At 43.4% G+C, this 24,272-nt stretch overlaps 1 protein-coding gene across 1 annotated transcript in view; it reads right to left on the bottom strand.

The window, feature by feature from the left end:
- Window positions 1-24,272, bottom strand: part of LOC133568060 (AP-2 complex subunit mu-A-like) — a 50,032-nt gene that overhangs the window by 15,983 nt on the left and 9,777 nt on the right. The window contains exons 3-8 of the mRNA XM_061919767.1: window positions 12,559-12,824; window positions 12,390-12,472; window positions 9,126-9,131; window positions 8,869-9,004; window positions 3,086-3,230; window positions 2,864-2,881 (exon numbers count right to left, since the gene is read on the bottom strand). Of these exons, the coding sequence (XP_061775751.1) occupies window positions 2,864-2,881; window positions 3,086-3,230; window positions 8,869-9,004; window positions 9,126-9,131; window positions 12,390-12,472; window positions 12,559-12,824 (654 nt within the window). The remainder of the gene's footprint in view (window positions 1-2,863; window positions 2,882-3,085; window positions 3,231-8,868; window positions 9,005-9,125; window positions 9,132-12,389; window positions 12,473-12,558; window positions 12,825-24,272) is intronic.

The raw sequence follows: 24,272 nt of genomic DNA on the forward strand, positions 1-24,272 counted from the left end.
ATATAACCTTTGTTGGCAATAACAGCGGTCAAACGATTACTATAAGTCTTTACCAGGTTTGCACACATTGTAGCTGGTATTTCGGCCCATTCCTCTATGCAGATCTTCTCGAGAGCAGTGATGTTTTGGGGCTGTCGCCAAGCAACACAGACTTTTAACTCCCTCCACAGATTTTCAATGGGGTTGAGGTCTGGAGACTGGCGGGGTTACAACAAATGCTTCTTACGGAGCCACTGCTTCGTTGCCCGGGCGGTGTGTTTGGGATCATTGTCATGCTGGAAGACCCAGCCACGTTTCATCTTCAAAGCTCTCACTGATGGAAGGAGGTTTTGGCTCAAAATCTCACGATACATGGCCCCATTCCTTCTTTCCTTAACACGGATCAATCGTCCTGTCCCCTTAGCAGAAAAACAGCCCCAAAGCATGATGTTTCCACCCCCATGCTTCACAGTAGGTATGGTGTTCTTGGGATGCAACTCAGTATTCTTCTTCCTCCAAACACGTCGAGTTGAGTTTATACCAAAAAGTTCTATTTTGCTTTCATCTGACCACATGACATTCTCCCAATCCTCTGTTGTATCATCCATGTGCTCTCTGGCAAACTTCAGACGGGCCTGGACATGCACTGGCTTAAGCAGGGGGACACGTCTGGCACTCCAGGATTTGATTCTCTGTCGGCGTAGTGTGTTACTGATGGTAACCTTAGCTCTCTGCAGGTCATTCACCAGGTGCCCCCGTGTGGTTCTGGGATTTTTGCTCACCGTTCTCATAATCATTTTGACCCCACGGGATGAGATCTTGCGTGGAGCCCCAGATCGAGGGAGATTATCAGTGGTCTTGTATGTCCTCCATTTTCTGATAATTGCTCCCACAGTTGATTTTTTCAAAACACCAAGCTGCTTTCCTATTGTAGATTCACTCTTCCCAGTCTGGTGCAGGTCTACAATTCTTTTCATGGTGTCTTTCGACAGCTCTTTGGCCTTGGCCGTAGTGGAGTTTGGAGTCTGACTGTTTGAGGCTTTGGGCAGGTGTCTTTTATACAGATAACGAGTTCAAACACGTTCCATTAATATAGGTAATGAGCGGAGGACAGAAGAGCTTCTTAAAGAGGAAGTTACAGGTCTGTGAGAGCCAGAGATCTTCCTTGTTTGAAGTGACCAAATACTTATTTTCCACCATAATTTACAAAAAAAATCTTTAAAATTTCTACAATGTGAATTACTGGATTTTTTTTTTAATATATATTCTGTCTCTCACAGTTAAAGTGTACTTATGACGAAAATTACAGACCTTTTTCATCAATTTAAGTGGGAGAACTCGCACAATCGGTGGCTGACTAAATACTTTTTTGCCCCTCTGTAACGTACACTTTTTCAGCCTGTTGTTCACTATTTTTTATTTATTTTAAATTGCCTTGCAAATGTCTATTCTTGGTGTTGGATTTTATCAAATAAATTTCCCCAAAAAATGCGACTTATACTCCAGTGTGACGTATATATGTTTTTTTCCTTCTTTATTATGCATTTTCGGCGTATACTCCGGAGCGATTTATAATCCCAAAAATACGGTAAACTTTGTTGATGTTCCAACTAGGGATGCACCGATTAATCGGTAACCGAATATATTCGGCCGAATATGGCAAAAAAAGCCACATTCGGCCTTCGGTGGAATGAGTTAAAAACTAGGCCGAATAGTTGCGTGTGATGCAATTTTTTGACGCGGTGACGCAATCAACCAACGTGCAGTGACGTTGGGATATGTTGTGTACCTGTATAAGTGTATGAGGCTACAAGCACACACTTATTGAGATTTAGTGGGTCCTCTGTTGACATTATTAGCCTGTTGTGTAGGCTACCTGTATAAGTGTATGAGGTTACAAGCACACACTTAATTGAGATTTACTTGAGCCTTCTGTTTACATTATTAGCATATCTACTGTGGCTAAGCAGACTTTTGCTAAAAGGACAATAATTAATTTGTTGTTGGTTTATCCACTTTATTTTTTTTTTTGGAATGCATGTTTTGTTTGAAGGCCTAATATAAATGAAAAACTTTGTGCTTTTCTTGAAAAGCAAAGGCTACTGGAATATTAAAAAAATGTCAATATTCAATAAAAAATTACTTTATTTGAAAAACATGTCTAAATATTTATTCTAGGCTATTTGTGCAATATAAAAAAAATTGTGAAAAACTGCATTCATTATTCGGCCAAGCGTTTAATTTTATTCGGCTTCGGCCACAAATTTTCATTTTGGTGCATCCCTAGTTCCAACACATTGCTTTACCTCCGCTTTTGGTGAGAATATTAAGAGCGGTCAATGGCAATGATGTTTGTTGGTAAATAAAAGAGTGCTCAGTAATGAATGATGAACAATAAACAAGTGAATGAATGCATCTTTGTCAACGTAAACAAGGAAGCGAACACATGGGGCGATGCAGGGAGACATTTGGTTGGTTTGACAGTTGAGTTGCGTTTTGAGTGCTGCTGGGACAAATCGGATTGGCCAAAATGTGTGGGGAAATTGCATGGATTGGACTAAATTAGAAGGTCACGCATAATTCGCTGGGATTGGTTAAATTTGCGCAAATTGACGTTGCAAAATCCTGGAGGGACAGACTACACTAGCGACAATGAAGTCAACACACACTGAAACAGCTGGCTAGAAGACATAAAATAATGGCAATAGATTAATGATGTGGAAATCAGTCCCTGTTAGGGGTTGTGTGAAGGGTTAAGAGGTCAAGCAGGAAGATGAAAACCAAAAGAGGAAACAACCACAGGGGTGCAAGAAGTGTTGACTTGCGTCAGTGCATGAGATGTACGTATGAGATGTACGGGTGAGGACACTTGTCAGTACAGTACCTTCCTCCCCCTAAATCACTGAGGTACAGCACATAGAAAAGAAAGACAGGGACAGAGAGGAGAGATGCAACCAAAAAAAAAAAGGAAAAGGGGAAACAAAATAAATCAAAATAAATAGTACATTCTGTGTCTTGTTAAGTGACAACAAGACGACACACAGACATACAGGATGCTTCTTTCTCCTCCACCGAGGCCGATTGTGACCTGCTGCGGTGCGCTCACCTCTTCCCAGCATCGTCGGACGCGCCTCCCTTGCCTTGCTTGTCGATGACGATCTTGTCGTTCATGCCGAATTTGCACTCGGGCATCCCGCTGAGGTAACTCTTCATCACGACTCGGCCTGACACGTGGGCGCTGAGGACCTGACCTGAAAGAGTACATCAGATATTTACGGACGTCCAGTGTGAATACACACTGACGGGCCACAACATTAGGTACGCACGCCACATATATAGTGGCAATCTAGGGTCAACCCTGAGATGGCCTGTGAAACAATCTATGCAACATTTTTATTAAACAATCACCATTACATGTTATGTAGACCAGTGGTTCCCAAACACTGGTCCGGGGACTGGTACCGGTCGGTGACGCATTTGCTACCAGGCCGCACAGAAACAATTTATAAACTATCCCGCATCTTATCCGACTTAACTTTGGCCTGTCCCACTAAACACACCAATAAGCCTGTTAAAGGGGAACGTTATCACCAAACCTATGCAAGCGTCAATATATACCTTGATGTTGCAGAAAAAAGACCATGTATTTTTTTAACCGATTTCCGAATTCTAAATGGGTGAATTTTGGCAAATTAAACACCTTTCTGTTTATCGGTCTTTTAGCGATGACGTCAGAACGTGTTGTCACCGAGGTAACACACCCGCCATTTTCATTTTCACATTACAAACACCGGATCTCAGCTCTGTTGTTTTCCGTATTTTCAACTATTTTTTGGAACCTTGGAGACATCATGCCTCGTCAGTGTGTTGTCGGAGGGTGTAACAACACCAACAGGGAGGGATTCAAGTTGCACCACTGGCAAGAAATCTGCTGCCAGACCCCCATTGAATGTACCAAAGTGTCTTCACATTTGACCGGCGATGCTAAGACAGACATGGCACAGAGATGTATGGATAACCTGCAGATGCATTTGCAACGATTAAGTCAACAAATTCACGAAGGTGAGTTTTGTTGATGTTGACTTATGTGCTAATCAGACATATTTGGTCGCAGCATGACTGCCAGCTAAATAAATGATAAATGGGTTGTACTTGTATAGCGCTTTTCTACCTTCAAGGTACTCAAAGCGCTTTGACACTACTTCCACATTTACCCATTCACACACACATTCACACACTGATGGAGGGAGCTGCCATGCAAGGCGCCAACCAGCACACATCAGGAGCAAGGGTGAAGTGTCTTGCTCAGGACACAACGGACGTGACGAGGTTGGTACTAGGTGGGAATTGAACCAGGGACGCTCGGGTTGCGCATGGCCACTCTCCCCACTGCGCCACACCGTCCCTAATCGATGCTAACATGCTATTTACGCTAGCTGTATGTACATTTGAAACTAGATACCCACATTTAACGTGAAACAAACACTTACCAATCGACGGATTTAAGTTGCTCCAGTGTCACAAGATGCGAAAGTCCTGATCGTTTGGTCAGCACATTTTACCAGCGATGCTAATAAGGCAGCCATGCTATGGGCCACTTCATTAAGTACACCCATACTATGGCCGAATAGCGTCAATGGCTATTCGTTCAATAGCTTCAATTTCATTTTCGCTATCTGCCTCCATACTCCGACCATCTGTTTCAATACGTGCGTAATCAATCTGTTGAATCGCTTAAACCGCTGAAATCCGAGTCTGAATCCGAGCTAATGTCGCTATATCTTGCTGTGGTAACCGCCACGTTGTTTGTATTGGCAGCCCTGTATGACGTCACAGGGAAATGGACAGTCGCATTGCAAATAGTGAAAATCAAGAACTTTAAAGCTTTTTTAGGGCTATTCCGGGAGGTGTAAAATTTAGAAAAAAACTTTGAAAAATAAAACAAGCCACTGGGAACTGATTTTCATTGTTTTTAACCCTTTTGAAATTGTGATAATGTTCCCCTTTAACAGATGCTATTACACCTCCTTTGTTATAGTACATTGGACAATGCATAGTAAGGACATATAAAATGTCAATGTGCCAAATTGTACCCAAAGGCACATTTTTCATGCTAATTATTTTGCTCTTTTTGTCTGCCACACGTACAAGAAGCCGATCCGTGAAAATAATTCATACATTAACCTGGTCCCTGGTGGAAAAAAGGTTCGGGGAAGCCTGATGTAGACCACAAGGAACTGTAGAAAAAAATAAATCATAATATTATTCCTTTAATGGACTTTATAAAACGGCTTGAATAGACCTGCCTATCGGCAATGCGCCTTATAATCTAGTGCGTCCTATGTTTCGAAAAATACGTTACTTGAGCAAATTGGCTTGATTTACTAAAATATTGCGTAGCTCTGGCCATGCTCCCTCCTCCACCCCAGCGGACGATGGCGTGGAACACCGCAGAGGCCCCCACAGTGGATATGTTTCTTTTACTTTTTATTCCTAGCTGTATGTAGAAGTGTCTGCTTGTATCTGCTGCTTTAATGTCTTTAATGTCCTCTGTGTTCTTTGATGTTTACATCTTACACACATGTAAGATGTGTGTACGTTTTCTATGGCTATGAGTTGTTTTTTTTCCCTTGGCCTCAGTCTGCACCCCCTCTCCAGGACCCAGGCTAAGACCGATTTTTCTTAATTTTATTTTAATATTCTATTTTTTTCTCCCATCCCCTGCCCCTTGTTTACCTGTATCTCATCTTTTTTGTAAGGGGCGCTGGAAGCCGGCAGACCCGTCAGCAATCCTGTTCTGTCTCCCTGTAATGTTTGTCTGATCTTGAATGGGATTGTGCTGAAAATTTTAATTTTCCTGAAGGAACTCTCCTGACGGAATAAATAAAGTACTATCTAATCTAATCTAAATCTAGCTGCAGTACTATTTGGTTGCTAAGCAGGCCTTTGTCATGAACGCTGCAGAAAAATGTAGACTAAATATCAGCAGTTCATCAACTTTGTGCCTTGGAGCTTATTTTTCCTGTCTTTAAATTTTCAAACAATCATGCCAAAAATGTCTTGAAAGACAAGACATGGTGTCAGGGACTTAGTGAAAACTTTGCTTGTGGCCAAGGGTCTCCAAATAGCACACTTTTGGAATGCCTGATTGTAACATGAGAAAATCGTGTAAAATCCAACATTATCATGGTGTCATATATATGATGATGTCATATTAACCAAGCCCCCATTGCCATGTATATAGTGACAATCTTGGGCAGTGGTTCTTAACTTTGTTGGAGGTACCGAACCCCACCAGTTTCATATGCGCATTCACCGAACCCTTTTTTAGCGAAAAAGAATTGGGTTTTTTTTAAATTCAAGACAACGTTATGTTTTTTTTTTTTACTGGTGCACAAAATGAACTGTGCATGAAGACAGTGCGTGAACTCCCATCAAATGACACACCTGCAAATCAGTGTGACTTCTGCTGTTGCCGTATCCTTAGTATGCCGATAGGGAAAAGTTTTTATTTACATGATGAGTCGGGTGTGTCTTGACCTCCGTAGCGGAGGGTTCGATCGAACCCAGGTTAAGAACCACTGATCTAGGGGAAACCCTGAGATGTTCTGTGAAACAATCTACACAACATTTTTACTAAAGAATCACCATTACCGTATTTTCCACACTATAAGTCGCATTTTTTTTTTCATAGTTTGGCCGGGGGTGCGATAAATACTCCGGAGCGACTTATGTGCGAAATTATTAACACATTACCGTACAATATTAAATAATATTATTTATTTAATTCGCGGAAGAGACAAAGAAAATGTCAGCACTTGTCACACACACGTCAACCAATAAGAATTCGGCAGTGGAGGGTCATGGCAGAAGTGCATTGTGGGTCATGGAACGCTAACTGCTATATGCTACTGCCGTAGCTATTAAAATGGATCATTTCATCGTTGGCGGTAACTTATAAAAACTGAGGAGGGCTGAACAAAAATGGTACCGAAAAGGAAATCATGTACTGCAGATTACAAGCTGGACGTAGTGAAATATGCAGCAGAAAAGGACAAGAGGAAGCGGCGCATACCTCTGGAGTTGGCAGAGTTGTTTAGAAGTGACATCGAGGAAGAAGATTTCATGGGATTTATCGATTAAGAGTGACAGATTGTTTGGTAAAGGTATAGAATGTTGTATATGTTATAGTTATTTGAATGACTCTTACCATAATATGTTAGGTTAATATAGCAGGCACCTTCTCAGTTGGTTATTTATGCCTCATATAAGGTACACTTATTCAGCCTGTTGTTCACTATTCTTTATTTATTTTAAATTGCCTTTTAAATGTCTATTCTTGGTGTGGGATTTTATCAAATAAATTTCCCCCAAAAATGCGACTTATACTCCAGTGCGACGTATATATGTTTTTTTCCTTCTTTATTATGCATTTTCAGCCGGTGTGAAATATACTCCGGAGCGACTTATAAGCCGAAAAATAAGGTACATGTTATGTAAGGAACAAGGAAGTGTTTTGAATGCAGAAAATATATTACAGGCTCCAGCACCACCCACCACCCCATAAGGGACAGGCGGTAGAAAATGGATGGATGGATTCACTTTATAAATAGACCTGATTAGACCCGCTCATCGGCAGTGTGCCTTACAATCTCTCCCGTCCAAAGGCAAAACCTAGTAACTCACTTCTAGCTGATTTTGAGAAAACAAAGGAAAACCAATCTATCTTGATGCTGTCTTACAAAGATCTACAAAGTCATCAAACGTATAGATGTTTTCTTCAGCTTTCATTTTCTTGCCGATTGAGCCATGGATTGAATCTGCTCTCATGAACGTGTGCCCTTTCTCCAGATATTTGATCACAATCTCGGGTGGGCCCCATTCTGCGTTTGCACATTGGGCAAGAGCCGTGTACAACGTCCAGTTTTTGTTTTGACCTCCACAGTTATCTGCCCAAAAGAGTATGCAAGGGGAAGAATCAAGAACAATACATTTAATGAAGGTGCTTGCAACGTCCTGGGCCAATCTTCCAAATATCCCTTCGTGCCATAACATCACATAATCAGCTTGACCGTCGGCCCCCATTCCTGCAAAAGTCTCATTAAAGACAATAAGGCGACCGACAAAGAAGCTCCGATTTGTCCCTTGAGATACTAGGTTTTTCTGTTGTATCTACGTGGTTATGTGGTAGTTGCTAGGTCCTGTCATGCGCGTAACAGCTTACTTACGCAACAAATTACAATATCGCATACACTAATGTAAAGGATATCACCTAGGAACTCCAAAATTATTATCAGATCAGTTTTGACCAAAATTTAGTTACTGGGTTTTGCCTTTGGACGGGAGATCTGGTGCGCCCTATGTTTGGAAAAATATGGTACTTGAGCAAATTGAATGACTTGATTTACTAAAATGAGTCCTAGTTGGTTGTTAAGCAGGCTTTTGTCATGAACGCAGCAGAAAAATGTTGACTAAATGTCAACAGTTCATCAACTTTGCGCCTTGGAGTTTCTGTCTTTATTTTTCAAACAATCATGCCAAAAGTGTCTTGAAAGACAAGCCATGGTGTCAGGGACTTAGTGAAAACTTTTCCCAAGTGTGGCCAAGCGTCTCCAAATAGCACATTTTTGGAATGCCTGATTTTAACATAAAATCTTGTAAAATACCAATTTTATTTTGTTTCATTGTCCAATTTTAAAAAGGACTTAAGCTTGGGTTTTCCAATCCATACCACCGATTATTTTAAAGGCAAACTCTTATGCCTCAGTGTCACTTTAACACATTCTGACTGATGGGGAGAGATATTTTACTATCACTCTACTCCAAACATTTGAATGACATTTTGGTTTGGTCAAAACGGGGCAATATGTTGATGACTATCAAACAAACCTTGCGGTGACATGAGCAGGTTGACGCTCTCCAGCACATCCAGAAAGAGTTCATTGCGACGATATTTGATGCCCTCGCGACGCCAGCCGATCTGCCCCGTCACCTGGCTGGTGATCTGAGACTGCTCCTCTTTTGTCTGAAGACAAGATTGGGAACCTCATTAGCGTCAGACAACTCTGAAAGGCGACGCTGGAAAAGAGAGCAGATGGCCGTGCGCTGCAGCTGGCAAGGAGGGAAAAAGAGAATGTTTTTATTACCTGGTGCTGAAGCAGGAAATGGTAATCCAGTCCAGATGTAGGAAGGAATGCATGTGGAAGAAAATGACACGTGAGAAAAATAACAAACATATTTCCAATTGAAATGGGAACATTATCACAATTTCAAAAGGGTTAAAAACAATAAAAATCAGTTCCCAGTGGCTTGTTGTATTTTTTTTTTATTTTTTTTCTAAATTTTACCTGTCTCGGTATATCCCTAAATAAAGCTTTAACGTGCCTTATTTTCGCTATCTTCGAAACCACTATCCATTTCCCTGTGATGTCACACAGTGCTGCCAATGTAAACAAACAATGGGAATACCACAGCAAGATATAGTGACTTTAGCTCGGATACAAACTCGGATTTCAGCGACTTAAGCGATTCAACAGATTACGCATGTATTGAAACGGATGGTTGGAGTATGAAAGTATTGAAGAAGAAACTGAAGCTATTGAGCGAATAGCTATTGACGCTATTCATAGCCATAGATAGCATGGCCGAATAGCTGCGTTAGCATCACCGGTAAAATGTGCGGACCAAACGATCAGGACTTTCGCATCTTTTGACACTGGAGCAACTTAAATCCGTCGATTGGTGTTTTTTTCACATTAAATGTGGGTGGAAGGAAACGTAATATAGTTGCAAATGCATCTGCAAGTTATCCATACATCTCTGTTCCATGTCTGCTTTAGCACCGCCGGTAAATAGCATGTTAGCATCGATTAGCGTAGCATGTTAGCATCGATTACCTGGCAGTCAACATCAACAAAACTCACCTTTGTGATTTCGTTGACTATCGTTGCAAATGCATCTGCAGGTTATCCATACATCTCTGTGCCATGTCTGCCTTAGCATCGCCGGTAAAATGTGGATACACTCCGGCACATTCAATGGGGGTCTGGCGGCAGACACTTTGGCATCTTCGGGCCAGTGGTGCAACTTGAATCCCTCCCTGTTAGTGTTGTTACACCCTCTGACAACACACCGACGAGGCATGATGTCTCCAAGGTTCCCAAAAATAGTCAAAAAAACGGAAAATAACAGAGCTGAGACCCGGTGTTTGTAATGTGTTGAAAATGAAAATGGCGGCTGTGTTACCTCGGCGACGTCACATTCTGACGTCATCGCCTCCAGCGCGATAAACAGAAAGGTGTTTAATTCGCAAAAAATCACCCATTTAGAGTTCGGAAATCGGTTAAAAAAATATATGGTCTTTTTTCTGCACCATCAAGGTATATATTGACGCTTACGTAGGTCTGGTGATAATGTTCCCCTTTAAAGTTGCAAGCAGCGTTGAATGGGCCCTCGTGCACCTCAGGGTTTGCACAAGTTGGCGAATGACGCATGCCGTCACGTCATTCGTGAAAATGGGAAAACTGGAGCATGTGATAGGACGTTACCTCTGTTTTAGTTTTCTAGCAAAAGGGGGCAATCCTAGTGTCTTTTTAAACATCTAGTCATGATCAGTTCCTGACCTTAAAGTCCTTACAACAGTCTGGAAGGAGATTGGATCCTTTAAAGTCAGGTAAGTTTTTTTTCCCGCCAGGCTCTGCCCACTACGAGTGGGTACAAATTGTTAGTGGCACATCTAGAACTTCAAGTGGCATCATCATCACTTGAACCAATTATGATTAAGATCTGAATTTGTCGTACAAATGTTGAACATTTTGTGGTGAACCATCATATCAAAGTTTGGCGCCAAGCCACGCCCACATATTAAGACGCAGACAAAATTCCTTCGCAATTTATCTTCGCCCATCTCTCAAGTATCAGTCATTTCAACCGCGGTTGATTTAGTCAAAGTCCTTTGGAGAAGTTTGTTAAAAGTACAACTCCTGCTTTTGGGCAAGAGATGGCCGACTTCCTGTTATTTTTTAAATTAATTTTTTTTTTTTTTTGTCCTGTCCAGCTTCTCAGGCAAATCATATAGTTGATGTAAATGCCCATATCGGCTGTTCAGATTTACTTTACAAAAGAGAAGTGTAAGATACTTCTCTTGTTGTCTTATTTGAATGTGACTTTATTAAATGTATTTATATTATCATTTGGTGCAGCCGGGCCGGAGCAGGAGGGGATAGAAAGAGAAAAAAAGGAAGACAGAGGGGGAAATTGTGGGGATAAGAGGGGGATTAGACAGAGAGACAAAAACAACAACAGCAAATACAACAATAACAACAACAACAATAGAAAAACACAAGCACATACAGAATATGTACAAATATGATCGTAAAAGTGATAGCAAATAAGCAGTTAGTGAAATAAATAATATAGTAACGACAATGAGCATTTTTACACTAAAACTGGAGCAATACAAATACAAATAGAAAAAGCGCTATTGATCATGAACAAAACCAATAGATTACCACTATTATCAACAATAAAGTTGTTCAAATGCAACGATACGTATACATAATGATAGCTAGAAAGATAATATAAATAAATAAATTTAAAAAAAAGAAAAGAAAAAAGAAGGAATACCGAAAGATGAAAGGGAAGAGAGAGAGGCAACCTATATTAATCTTGTATATTGTTATAGTAACAATGGTTTAAGCTCTGTCAATATGCCTTGTGTTACCCAGTTTACGACTTCCTGTTAAGAATATAAAAATGGGTGTTTGAGACTTTTACTAGCCTCTCGTCAGCGAAATTTGTGACAGTGGAAGTTGCTTCCTCGCAGTTCCACTGTAGACACGGCACAAGAGCTAAGCGTGCAGTTTTTAACAAAGGTTTTAACGTACATAGGTTTCATCAAAAGTCTTTCTACCCCAGAACGTGACTTTTCAGTCACGTCCGTATCCTCTCTCCTCTCCTGCTCCCGGCCGCTTACTGTTAAATAATACAGATAAGATTACCACGTACCACCTGTGAAATCTAATCACCGGCCAGCTGTGTCTCGCCATCAGCACCCCGTCCGATGGTGCTCGGTCCTCGATACAAATACACGTAGCGTTACACCCCTAATAAATACACTTTTGGTGAATTGACTTAGTTGTGATATCTCTCTCTGCATGAAAGTTTATAAGTAGCATACATTCATGCAGTATGAAGAAGAATGTTTTAATGTAGACACATAGAATCATCATACTGCTGTGATTATATGCATCAAGTGTTCATTCAAGGCCAAGGCAAAATATCGAGATATATACCGTGGCCTAAAAATATCGAGATATTAGGCCCTAAATAGTCCTGAAGGAAATAAGAACCATAGATACAACTATAAAAAAAAAAAAGAGCTGAAAACTTAGATCATTGAGGACACTGACCTGTCCCTTAATGCCTTGCTGAGTGATGAAGGTCTTCAGTGCTCCAGTTTCTGAGTTCTGGGGGTATCCAAAGTCCAGAATCTCTGTGTGAACAAACAAAAAATGAAAGTTCCAATAAGAGACAAAGTAGGACAACATGCATCTGATCCGGGGAGTTTGGACTTCTTACCGTCGAGCAGCTCGTAGATGAGCACAAAGTTGTTCTTGATGTTCTCCTCGCTGATCTTGCCAAAGTAGGCCGTCATGACGTCGCACATCTTGTAGAGGAACTCGAACACCATGGCGGCGTTGACGTTCTGCTTGGTGACGGCCGCCAACCAGATGTTGGAGCGCTTCACGTGGAAGAAGCTGGTGCGGGCGATGTTGGTCACCGGAGAGCGCACCTGCTGCCGCGCGTGGATCACGTTCACGCGGAACGCGTCCACCGCGTTGCGTCTGGATTGGCAAGGAGGCAAGACGGGAGAGGAACTTAGCTGGAAGTTAGAACATAGATCTCTTGTAAGTGAAGTGAAGTGAATTATATTTATATAGCGCTTTTTCTCTAGTGACTCAAAGCGCTTTACATAGTGAAACCCAATATCTAAGTTACATTCAAACCAGTGTGGGTGGCACCGGGAGCAGGTGGGTAAAGTGTCTTGCCCAAGGACACAACGGCAATGACTAGGATGGCGGAAGCGGGAATCGAACCTGCAACCCTCAGGTTGCTGGCACGGCCACTCTACCAACCGAGCTAAACCGCCTGTAATATGTCAGATGTCAAACGAACACGGTGGGATTGGACTGGTCCGGTGGCCATGGATGAAGTACCGGGTGTCCAGAGTCGGGACCTGGGATGGACCGCTCGTCCAGAGTCGGGACCCGGGATGGACCGCTCGTCCAGAGTCGGGACCCGGGATGGACCGCTCGTCCTGAGTCGGGACCCGGGATGGACCGCTCGTCCAGAGTCGGGACCCGGGATGGACCGCTCGTCCAGAGTCGGGACCCGGGATGGACCGCTCGTCCAGAGTCGGGACCCGGGATGGACCGCTCGTCCAGAGTCGGGACCCGGGATGGACCGCTCGTCCAGAGTCGGGACCCGGGATGGACCGCTCGTCCAGAGTCGGGACCCGGGATGGACCGCTCGTCCAGAGTCGGGACCCGGGATGGACCGCTCGTCCAGAGTCGGGACCCGGGATGGACCGCTCGTCCAGAGTCGGGACCCGGGATGGACCGCTCGTCCAGAGTCGGGACCCGGGATGGACCGCTCGTCCAGAGTCGGGACCCGGGATGGACCGCTCGTCCAGAGTCGGGACCCGGGATGGACCGCTCGTCCAGAGTCGGGACCCGGGATGGACCGCTCGTCCAGAGTCGGGACCCGGGATGGACCGCTCGTCCAGAGTCGGGACCCGGGATGGACCGCTCGTCCAGAGTCGGGAGCGGGGATGGACCGCTCGTCCAGAGTCGGGAGCGGGGATGGACCGCTCGTCCAGAGTCGGGAGCGGGGATGGACCGCTCGTCCAGAGTCGGGACCCGGGATGGACCGCTCGTCCAGAGTCGGGACCCGGGATGGACCGCTCGTCCAGAGTCGGGACCCGGGATGGACCGCTCGTCCAGAGTCGGGACCCGGGATGGAGCGCTCGTCCAGAGTCGGGACCCGGGATGGAGCGCTCGTCCAGAGTCGGGACCCGGGATGGAGCGCTCGTCCAGAGTCGGGACCCGGGATGGAGCGCTCGTCCAGAGTCGGGACCCGGGATGGAGCGCTCGTCCAGAGTCGGGACCCGGGATGGAGCGCTCGTCCAGAGTCGGGACCCGGGATGGAGCGCTCGTCCAGAGTCGGGACCCGGGATGGAGCGCTCGTCCAGAGTCGGGACCCGGGATGGAGCGCTCGTCCAGAGTCGGGACCCGGGATGGAGCGCTCGTCCAGAGTCGGGACCCGGGATGGAGCGCTCGTCCAGAGTCGGGACCCGGGATGGAGCGCTCGTCCAGAGTCGGGACCCGGGATGGAGCGCTCGTCCAGAGTCGGGACCCGGGATGGAGCGCTCGTCCAGAGTCGGGACCCGGGATGGACCGCTCGTCCAGAGTCGGGACCCGGGATGGACCGCTCGTCCAGAGTCGGGACCCGGGATGGACCGCTCGTCCAGAGTCGGGACCCGGGATGGACCGCTCGTCCAGAGTCGGGACCCGGGATGGACCGCTCGTCCAGAGTCGGGACCCGGGATGGACCGCTCGTCCAGAGTCGGGACCCGGGATGGACCGCTCGTCCAGAGTCGGGACCCGGGATGGACCGCTCGTCCAGAGTCGGGACCCGGGATGGACCGCTCGTCCAGAGTCGGGACCCAGGATGGACCGCTCGTCCAGAGTCGGGACCCAGGATGGACCGCTCGTCCAGAGTCGGGACCCAGGATGGACCGCTCGCCTGTGTATCGGTTGGGGACATCTCTGTGCTGCTGATCCGCCTCCGCTTGGGATGGTTTCCTGCTGGCTCCACTTTGGACGGGACTCTCGCTACTATATTAGATCCACTTTGGTCTAGATCAGGGGTCGGCAACAAGTGTGATGCTCACAGAGAAAAAAGGCATAAATAAACATTCCAAGCGACATCTTTAGCGATCTTCACAACCATTTTACAGCCCTTCTTGTCAACTAACATAATAGTTTGCCTTGAGACAAACCTTGTATGTAAAAAGTATATAAAAAGCAAATGTTTGCACTTCCAAGAGCCTAAATAAGTCAATCCAATTTCGTTGCGATCCTACAAATGAGCTTCTGCTTCACAGGGGAACTGCACTTTATTTTGTTGGCCTATCATTCACAATCTCAATGCAAGACAAGAAAACATAAACATGGTTTTCTTTTTTGAGGCACTCTAACGTGTAAAATACGGCAGTGGCTAACAATAAAGGTAATAGGAGTAATACATTGCGCCCATAAAGCCCTATAAAAACACCCAAAAACCACCGACAAAACTCCATTTACATGTCGTGACCTGCCTGTGAAGTAATAGGGAAAGTATTGTTATTATAAGCCCTAATGCGGAAGAACTACTTTTAGTGGCACCGTGATCAGAGAGAGGTAATTAGCTTGTGCAGCTATTGAGCTGCTGCATCGCCTCAGAGTAGTTAAATGTTTGTGCTGGATTAGAATTCATGCCTCACACTCTTATAGTACTTGTTTTTTGTTTTACTTGCGTGAGGAGTATCATCCATTCTTCATTCAAACAGGAAGATATCAATATCCCATCAGTCAGCATCTCGGCAAGTGATTGTTTTGTATTTCTTGTTTCGTTTTTTTTTTTTTTTTTGCTTAGCAATGCTGGATCTGCAAAGCACTTGGCTTTTAAAACTTGGGAGTTCATCCTCCTTAGGTTCAGGCTAAAAAATATAAGGTTCTGGATCATAATTTGTTCCAAAGTAGTAGTTGTCGGCTCTCATTAAGTCAGTCATTAATAGCGAACTTTGTGATGTTCCTGAGAAAATATGCTTGAAATGACCAAATCATGTAAATATTACATATTATAAATGTGCCAGTTAAAACGTTAAACTTACAGCATGTATACAAAAGAGTTATTTATATGCTGAATTGTTGCCAACTACCTCCATTGTTAGCTACATTTTTGTCAACTCCCTCCATTGTTGCCAACTACCTCCATTGTTAGCTACATTATTACCAACTACCTCCATTTGTTACCAACTACCTCCATTTGTTAGCTACATTGTTACCAACTACCTCCATTTGTTACCAACTACCTCCATTTGTTAGCTACATTGTTACCAACTACCTCCATTTGTTACCAACTACCTCCATTTGTTAGCTACATTGTTACCAACTATCTCCATGTGTTACCAACTACCTCCATATGTTAGCGACATTGTAGCCAACTACCTCCATTGTTACCAACTACCTCCATTGTTAGCTACATTGTTGCCAACTACCTCCATTGTTAGCTACGTTGTTACCAACAACCTACATTGTTGCCAACTACCTCCATTGTTACCAACTACCTCCATTGTTAGCTACATTGTTACCAACTACCTCCATTTGTTAGCTATATTGTTACCAACTACCTCCATGTGTTACCAACTACCTCCATATGTTAGCGACATTGTAGCCAACTACCTCCATTGTTACCAACTACCTCCATTGTTAGCTACATTGTTGCCAACTACCTCCATTGTTAGCTACGTTGTTACCAACTACCTACATTGTTGCCAACTACCTCCATTGTTACCAACTACCTCCATTGTTAGCTACATTGTTGCCAACCACCTCCATTGTTAGCTACGTTGTTACCAACTACCTCCATTGTTGCCAACTACCACCATTGTTAGCTACATTGTTGCCAACCACCTCCATTGTTAGCTACGTTGTTACCAACTACCTCCATTGTTAGCTGCATTGTTGCCAACCACCTCCATTGTTAGCTACGTTGTTACCAACTACCTCCATTTTTAGCTACACTGTTGCCAACCACCTCCATTGTTAGCTACGTTGTTACCAACTACCTCCATTGTTGCCAACTACCTCCATTGTTACCAACTACCTCCATTGTTACCAACTACCTCCATTGTTAGCTACATTGTTGCCAACCACCTCCATTGTTAGCTACGTTGTTACCAACTACCTCCATTGTTGCTAACTACCTCCATTGTTACCAACAACCTCCATTGTTACCAACTACCTCCATTGTTACCAACTACCTCCATTGTTACCAACTACCTCCATCGTTACCAACTACCTCCATCGTTACCAACTACCTCCATCGTTACCAACTACCTCCATCGTTACCAACTACCTCCATCGTTAGCTACTTAGTTGCCAACTACCTCCATTGTTAGCTACGTTGTTACCAACTACCTACATTGTTACCAACTACCTCCATTTGTTGCCAACTACCTCCATTTGTTGCCAACTACCTCCATTTGTTGCCAACTACCTCCATTTGTTACCAACTACCTCCATTTGTTACCAACAACCTCCATTTGTTACCAACAACCTCCATTGTTAGCTACATTGTTGCCAACCACCTCCATTGTTAGCTACGTTGTTACCAACAACCTCCATTGTTAGCTACGTTGTTACCAACTACCTCCATTGTTGCCAACTACCTGCATTGTTACCAACTACCTCCATCGTTAGCTACGTAGTTGCCAACCACCTCCATTGTTAGCTACGTTGTTACCAACTACCTACATTGTTACCAATTACCTCCATTGTTACTAACTACCTCCATTTGTTGCCAACTACCTCCATTTGTTGCCAACTACCTCCATTTGTTGCCAACTACCTCCATTGTTAGCTACATTGTTGCCAACCACCTCCATTGTTAGCTACCTTGTTACCAACTACCTCCATTGTTAGCTACGTAGTTGCCAACTACCTCCATTGTTACCAACTGACTCCATTGTTGCCAACCACCTCCATTGTTACCAACTACCTCCATTGTTACCAATTACCTCCATTTGTTACCAACTACCTCCATTTGTTACCAACTACCTCCATTTGTTACCAACTACCTCCATTGTTAGCTACATTGTTGCCAACCACCTCCATTGTTAGCTACTTTTGAGAGCTTTCTTTAATGAGTTAGAATGCATAAAGAAGGAAACACATGTGTTCCTGTCCACAGTCGGACTGTGACTGACAGTTAAAATTCCACAGAAAGTGCAGTTCCCCTTCAACAACCATCATATCTCATGCGCAAACTCCATGCGAACTTCGTTACTCGTACCCAACAAATAAATAATGACTAGCTGGCTTTTGTTCGTTACTCTTGTGTGATGGGTTCGGTTCATGGCAGGTGACTCATGCTGGGAGGAAATAATGGGCATGCAGTTTAGAATAGTAGGAACTATTTAGAAAACGGGGAGGGAGAGGTCATGCGTGCACTTGGCTTACCTATTCCTACATGGGCCGTTACGGACGGATCGGGGGAAATGGTGATAAAAGAGGAAAAGAGGATGAAGAGCAGCAAAAATGCACAAGAGACATTTTCGTGCATGGCGTACACGCAGACAGGTGGTGTTGATCATGATATCATCAGGAGAGAATTTGCCCTAACAATGGCTCTTTACTGCAAGACAAAATGAGGGTGAGTTGAAGTAAACATGGTCGTATTGGGTAGTCCGTGGACTTTCAAAGCGGTGTGGCTCAACCAGAAAGAAGATCAGGACGAGAAGATTCTATGAGGCACAAACCTGCGCTAACACAGATTTGACATTTTTCTATTGAACTTGGTGTTTAAAGAAGAAAATGGCTGAGTTAGCATGTTGCTTGAGTCACACAAAGGGTACAAATATAATTTTGTATGTCTATAATAGGGTTACTCCATATAAATGTGGCCGACGATGGATCTTTTAATACTATTAGTGAAGGGAATTGTGAATTATATTTATATAGCGCTTTTTCTCTGGTGACTCAAAGCGCTTTACATAGTGAAACCCAATATCTAAGTACATTCAAACCAGTGTGGGTGGCACTGGGAGCATGTGGTTAAAGTGTCTTGCCCAAGGACACAGTGGCAGTGACTAGGTTGGCAGAAGCGGGAATCGAACCTGCAACCCTCAAGTTGCTGGCACGGCCACTCTACCAACCGAGCTAAACCTCCCTATGTTGTGATAATGCGTGTTGATGAGAAAGTCTCAGATTTGACCGCCTCAAGCTGTAACAAACGCTAACGGCTAACGTCCCTCCACAGTGCCTCCAAGGCGGCAAATAACCATATTTTTCTGACATCAAGCCGCTACTTTTTATCTACACCTGCGGCTTATAAAACGTGCACCTAATTGGTGGGTTTTTCTTTGCTAACGGCAATAATGTTTTGTATTCAACAAATAGTTTTCATGACCGACAGAGGCACTAAACAGGTGTGTGCTATGGTGCCATCTTTCTGACATATTTGTTAACTAAACTTAAAAAAGTACCAATGATTGTCACACACACACTAGGTGTGGTGAAATTTGTCGTCTGCATTTGACCCATCCCCTTGATCACCCCCTGGGAAGTGAGGAGAGCAGTGAGCAGCACCGGTGCCCCGCCCGGGAATCATTTATGGTGATTTAACCCATAGTTCCAAGTGCCAAGCAGGGAGGCAATGGGTCCCATTTTTTTGTAGTCTTTGGTATGACTCGGCCGGGGTTTGAACTCCCAACCTACCGATCTCAGGGTGGACACTCTAACCACTAGACCACTAAGTAGGTGCTGATACAGGTGCTGCATGTTGCAAATGTACTTCTTGTTGTATCTATCCCGTTCCGACTACTAATTGTCTATAGCGTTTCTTCTCTCCAAGCAACTTTTGTAAGTTTTACAATACAACTAAAACAATTCATACTTACTAAACCATCCCATGTGTGATTACTGTAGGAGTGTTTTCACACACATTTGTACGTGCTATCGTAAAGTAATCAACATGAACTAATAAGTTAACGCGTTGACGAGTGTCTCTGTTAGTATTATTAACATACGATGGCATTCTCTTTGTATTGTTTTGGTTACGTAAGGGCTCTCCCTTAGAGATAGGGTGAGAAGCTCTGCCATCTGGGAGGAGCTCAAAGTAAAGTCGCTGCTCCTCCACATTGAGAAGAGCCAGATGAGATGGCTCGGGCATCTGGTCAGGATGCCACCCGAACACCTCCTTGGGGAGGTGTTTCGGGCACGTCCGACCGGTAGGAGGCCACGGGGAAGACTATGTCTACCGGCTGGCCTGGGAACGCCTCAGGATCCCCCAGGAAGAGCTAGACGGAGTGGCTGGGGAGAGGGAAGTCAGGGCTTTCCTGCTTAGGCTGCTGCCCCAGCGACCCGACCTCGGATAAGTGGAAGATGATGGATGGATGTTTATTTTGTTTCTACAATGTTCTACATTAAAAACATATAAAAACGCTGCATTAAATAAATGGCCCTTGGGCCACACTTTGAGCAGCACTGGTTAACATATATAGCAGCACGGTGAAACGGGGGGTTAAGTGCATGTGCCTCACAATACGAAGGTCCTGAGTAGTCCTGAGTTTAATCCCAGGCTCGGGATCTTTCTATGTGGAGTTTGCATGTTCTCCCCGTGACTGCGTGGGTTCCCTCCGGGTACTCCGGCTTCCTCCCACCTCCAAAGACATGCACCTGGCGATAAGTTGATTGGCAACACTAAATGGTCCCTAGTGTGTGAATGTGAGTGTAAATGTCGTCTGTGTTGGCCCTGTGATGAGGTGGCGACTTGTCCAGGATCAGGATGTACCCCGCCTTCCGCCTGAATGCAGCTGAGATAGGCTCCAGCACACCCCACGACCCCAAAAGGGACAAGCGGTAGAAAACGGAGGGCATAGTGTTACCAAACGATCGACGAGTGTGTCTAAGCCTGGGGTGTCAAACTCATTTTAGCTCAGAGGCCGCATGAAGAAAAATCTATTCCCACACGGGCCGGACCACGAAATTCATGGCACATTAACTTAAAAAATAAACACAACTTCATATTCTTTTCTTTGTTTTACTTTGGCCAAATATAGAACAAGCACATTCAGAAAATATACCGTATTTTTCGGATTATAAATCGCTCCGGAGTATAAGGCACACCAGTCGAAAATGCATAATAAATAAAGAAAAACATAAGTCGCACTAGAGTATAAGTCGCATTTTTGGGGGAAATTTATTCGATAAAATCCAACACCAAGAATAGACATTTGAAAGGCAATTTAAAATAAAGAATAGTGAACAACAATAATAAATAAGTGTACGTTATATGAAGCATAAATAACGGACTGAGAACATGCCTGGTATGTTAACCTAACATATTATGGTAAGAGTCATTCAAATAACTATAAACATATAGAACATGCTAAACCTTTACCAAACAATCTGTCACTCCTAATCGCTAATCTCAGTTTTTATAAATTAAATAAATAAATATTAAATAAATAAATGGGTTGTACTTGTATAGCGCTTTTCTACCTTCAAGGTACTCAAAGCGCTTTGACACTACTTCCACATTTACCCATTCACACACACATTCACACACTGATGGAGGGAGCTGCCATGCAAGGCGCCAACCAGCACCCATCAGGAGCAAGGGTGAAGTGTCTTGCTCAGGACACAACGGACGTGACGAGGTTGGTACTAGGTGGGATTTGAACCAGGGCCCCTCGGGTTGCGCACGGCCACTCTCCCACTGCGCCACGCCATTCCCTAAATTACCGCCAATGCTGAAATGATCAATTTTCATAGGTACTGAAGTAGTAGCAGGTAGCATCTTTTTTTTCACAATGCACTTCTGCCATGATCCGCCCCCGCCAAATTTTTATTGGTTGACGTGTGTGTGACGATTGCTGATATACATCTAGTCTCTTACGTGAATGAGCTAAATAATATTTGATATTTTACGGTAATGTGTTAATAATTTCACAAACATGTCGGTCCAGAGTATAAATCACACCCCTCGCCAAACTATGAAGAAAACTGCGATTTATAATCCCAAAAATACTGTACACGCTAAAAATAATCCTCTTGGCAAAACACTTGGAACTCTGTTGCAGTTGAACACCATGAAGAACACAATGAACTTGGACTTTGCCTAAGAGTTTTTACAGCGCCATTTAACTTTAAGCACTTCCTGTTTAGCATTCTTGTGTTGGCAGTTCATTAAAAACGTTTAGAAAAGCAAACGATTGTTTACTCAAACCGCTGCCATGGTGAAATGTGAATACGGCCACAGCACATTCATTTATAATCATTCAAATACTACAATGATAATTAAACATGGTGTCCGAAGCTTAGGGTAAAATAACTACAAACTTAACCAATGTGAACATAGTAGATTTAAGTATGAAATAAAATATATCAATCACAACAAATGTAAAAACACACATTTTTACAATGGAGTTCAGGGTGCGTATCGAGCATCCAACCAATTGCGAGCCCTACATGGAACACTAACTACAAAGATGATAGTCATGTTTACTATAGTCTAAGCATCTTACCGTTTGGCTATTTCATTCGTTGAGTGGATAATTTACAATGAAAGAAGGTATTGTGCGTCGACACTCCCGCCAACGGGAGCAGCTGATTGCTAGCACCTGCGCTTATTAAAGTATTGGCAGCCCAGCCAGAGGGCGCTTAAAGTCAGCTGACATGTCATCTTTAAACACTGTCATGTGTGACGTAGGTTACACTTGAATTGCTATTGCGTCATCCAGTGGACACATTTAGAACAGCAGTTTATTTAAAAGCTCATTTTTTATATTTAAAAAACTGACCTTGCGGACCGCGGGTCGTACATTTGACACCCCTGCTCTAAACTGTGTCTTCAACTTCTTAGCACTTACTGAATCTAAGTGAGTAAAAGTTGGGATTCTTCTGGAGGTTTTCTGTGTGATAGTACTTGTAGAGTAACTGCATTACCCAGAAGTCTTAGCAGTAGAGCAAAACTGGAAGTGTAGACGATAGTACTAGTGGTGATACGAGGAAGTATAAATATCCATATGAGAGTATACCACAGAGTTGTACATAAGTTCTTTTGTTGCTGATAGTGCGGTATTGAAACAATATAACATTCTACACGCTTTGCATGCTGTTTTAGGCACACTTTCTGGGCTTGTGGAGGCAGATATTCCGTTCACCAGGCGAATACGTCACAAGGCATGAGGAAAATGTAATGATTTTCTTTTGACATCATAATTGATTAATCAGATTACAATTTAAAAGTGATTAATCGTGCAGCCCTACTTACCTGACCAGGTGTTAAATCACTGGCTTAAAAGTACCCCCCCGCCCCCAACCAAAAAACATTGGTCTCCTTCTTCCTTTATGGGTCACAGAATGTAAACGGAAAGTAGGTTTCTGTATACAAGAACTAACAACCATGAAGCAACATTGTCCTTTTTGCTGAGAAATGTCCTATATATGCGGACAATAAACCAGCAAACAACCTGGTGCACTTATGGATCAAGTTATATTGTACTCTTTACACAGAAATACCACCAGCAGACAACACGCTAGACGCATACATGCAAACAAAACCAAGCCGGGTTTCTGCGAGTGTCAGCAGGGCTGGGCCAAAGACACATTTTGTTTGACGAAAAAATCATTCCCGATAAACGATACTATTGCCATTATTTTTTTATGAGACCCAATCAACCATTGATTTAATAATACCTAATAATAATGCATGTATTAACTGTAAAATGCAGTAAACTTGTATGTGTATTTTAAAATTGTATTTGAAATGGCAACATTTAAATATCCATGTAAAATAAAACAAATATACTTCGTCGGTTACCAAAACTTTGCACATATATAGTTTAATTAATTAATTAAATATCCCAAAGAGGGTGATGGGAGGCTGAAATATACATAGCCGTAACAATAAATAAAATAGCTAAGTAAAGTATGGACAAACAACGTTACACTTCAGTATTGAACGTGCAGGCAGAGGTAGAGTTGAACATGACTTAACTGACAATCAAGTTCAGACCTTCTTAAGCAAAAGTGCAAAGTACCAATATAAACACTACACTTTAAGCAGCTCTATTAACGGTTATATGCAAAACAAAATTAAGTTTGGCAGATTCCGAGTGAGGAACACCAACATGACAACACTTTTAAAAAAATGCTAGTTTTAAAACCGTATTAAATGGCAGCACTATCTTGTTAACATTCACCGAACAGGAAGTGAGTTTGGACTGCCGAGTAGTTGTATTTCGAGTAAGCGTTGTTGTATTCGCGCGAATTTGGCAAACTGGTTCCCCGGTCTTGATAGTCTCATCTTGTTCCAAAGGTTTAAACTGAAATATTCCCACATTTGTGCGGTGGCCTTTGGTTTTGTGATCATTTTATCCATGTTAGCTGCTACATGCTAACTAGTTGCACTGTGTGATGCTAGCGTCACTGCACAAAGAGTCAAAGATCATTCACCTTCTGTTC

Source organism: Nerophis ophidion, linkage group LG14, assembly GCF_033978795.1.
Source record: "Nerophis ophidion isolate RoL-2023_Sa linkage group LG14, RoL_Noph_v1.0, whole genome shotgun sequence".
NCBI lineage: Eukaryota > Metazoa > Chordata > Actinopteri > Syngnathiformes > Syngnathidae > Nerophis > Nerophis ophidion.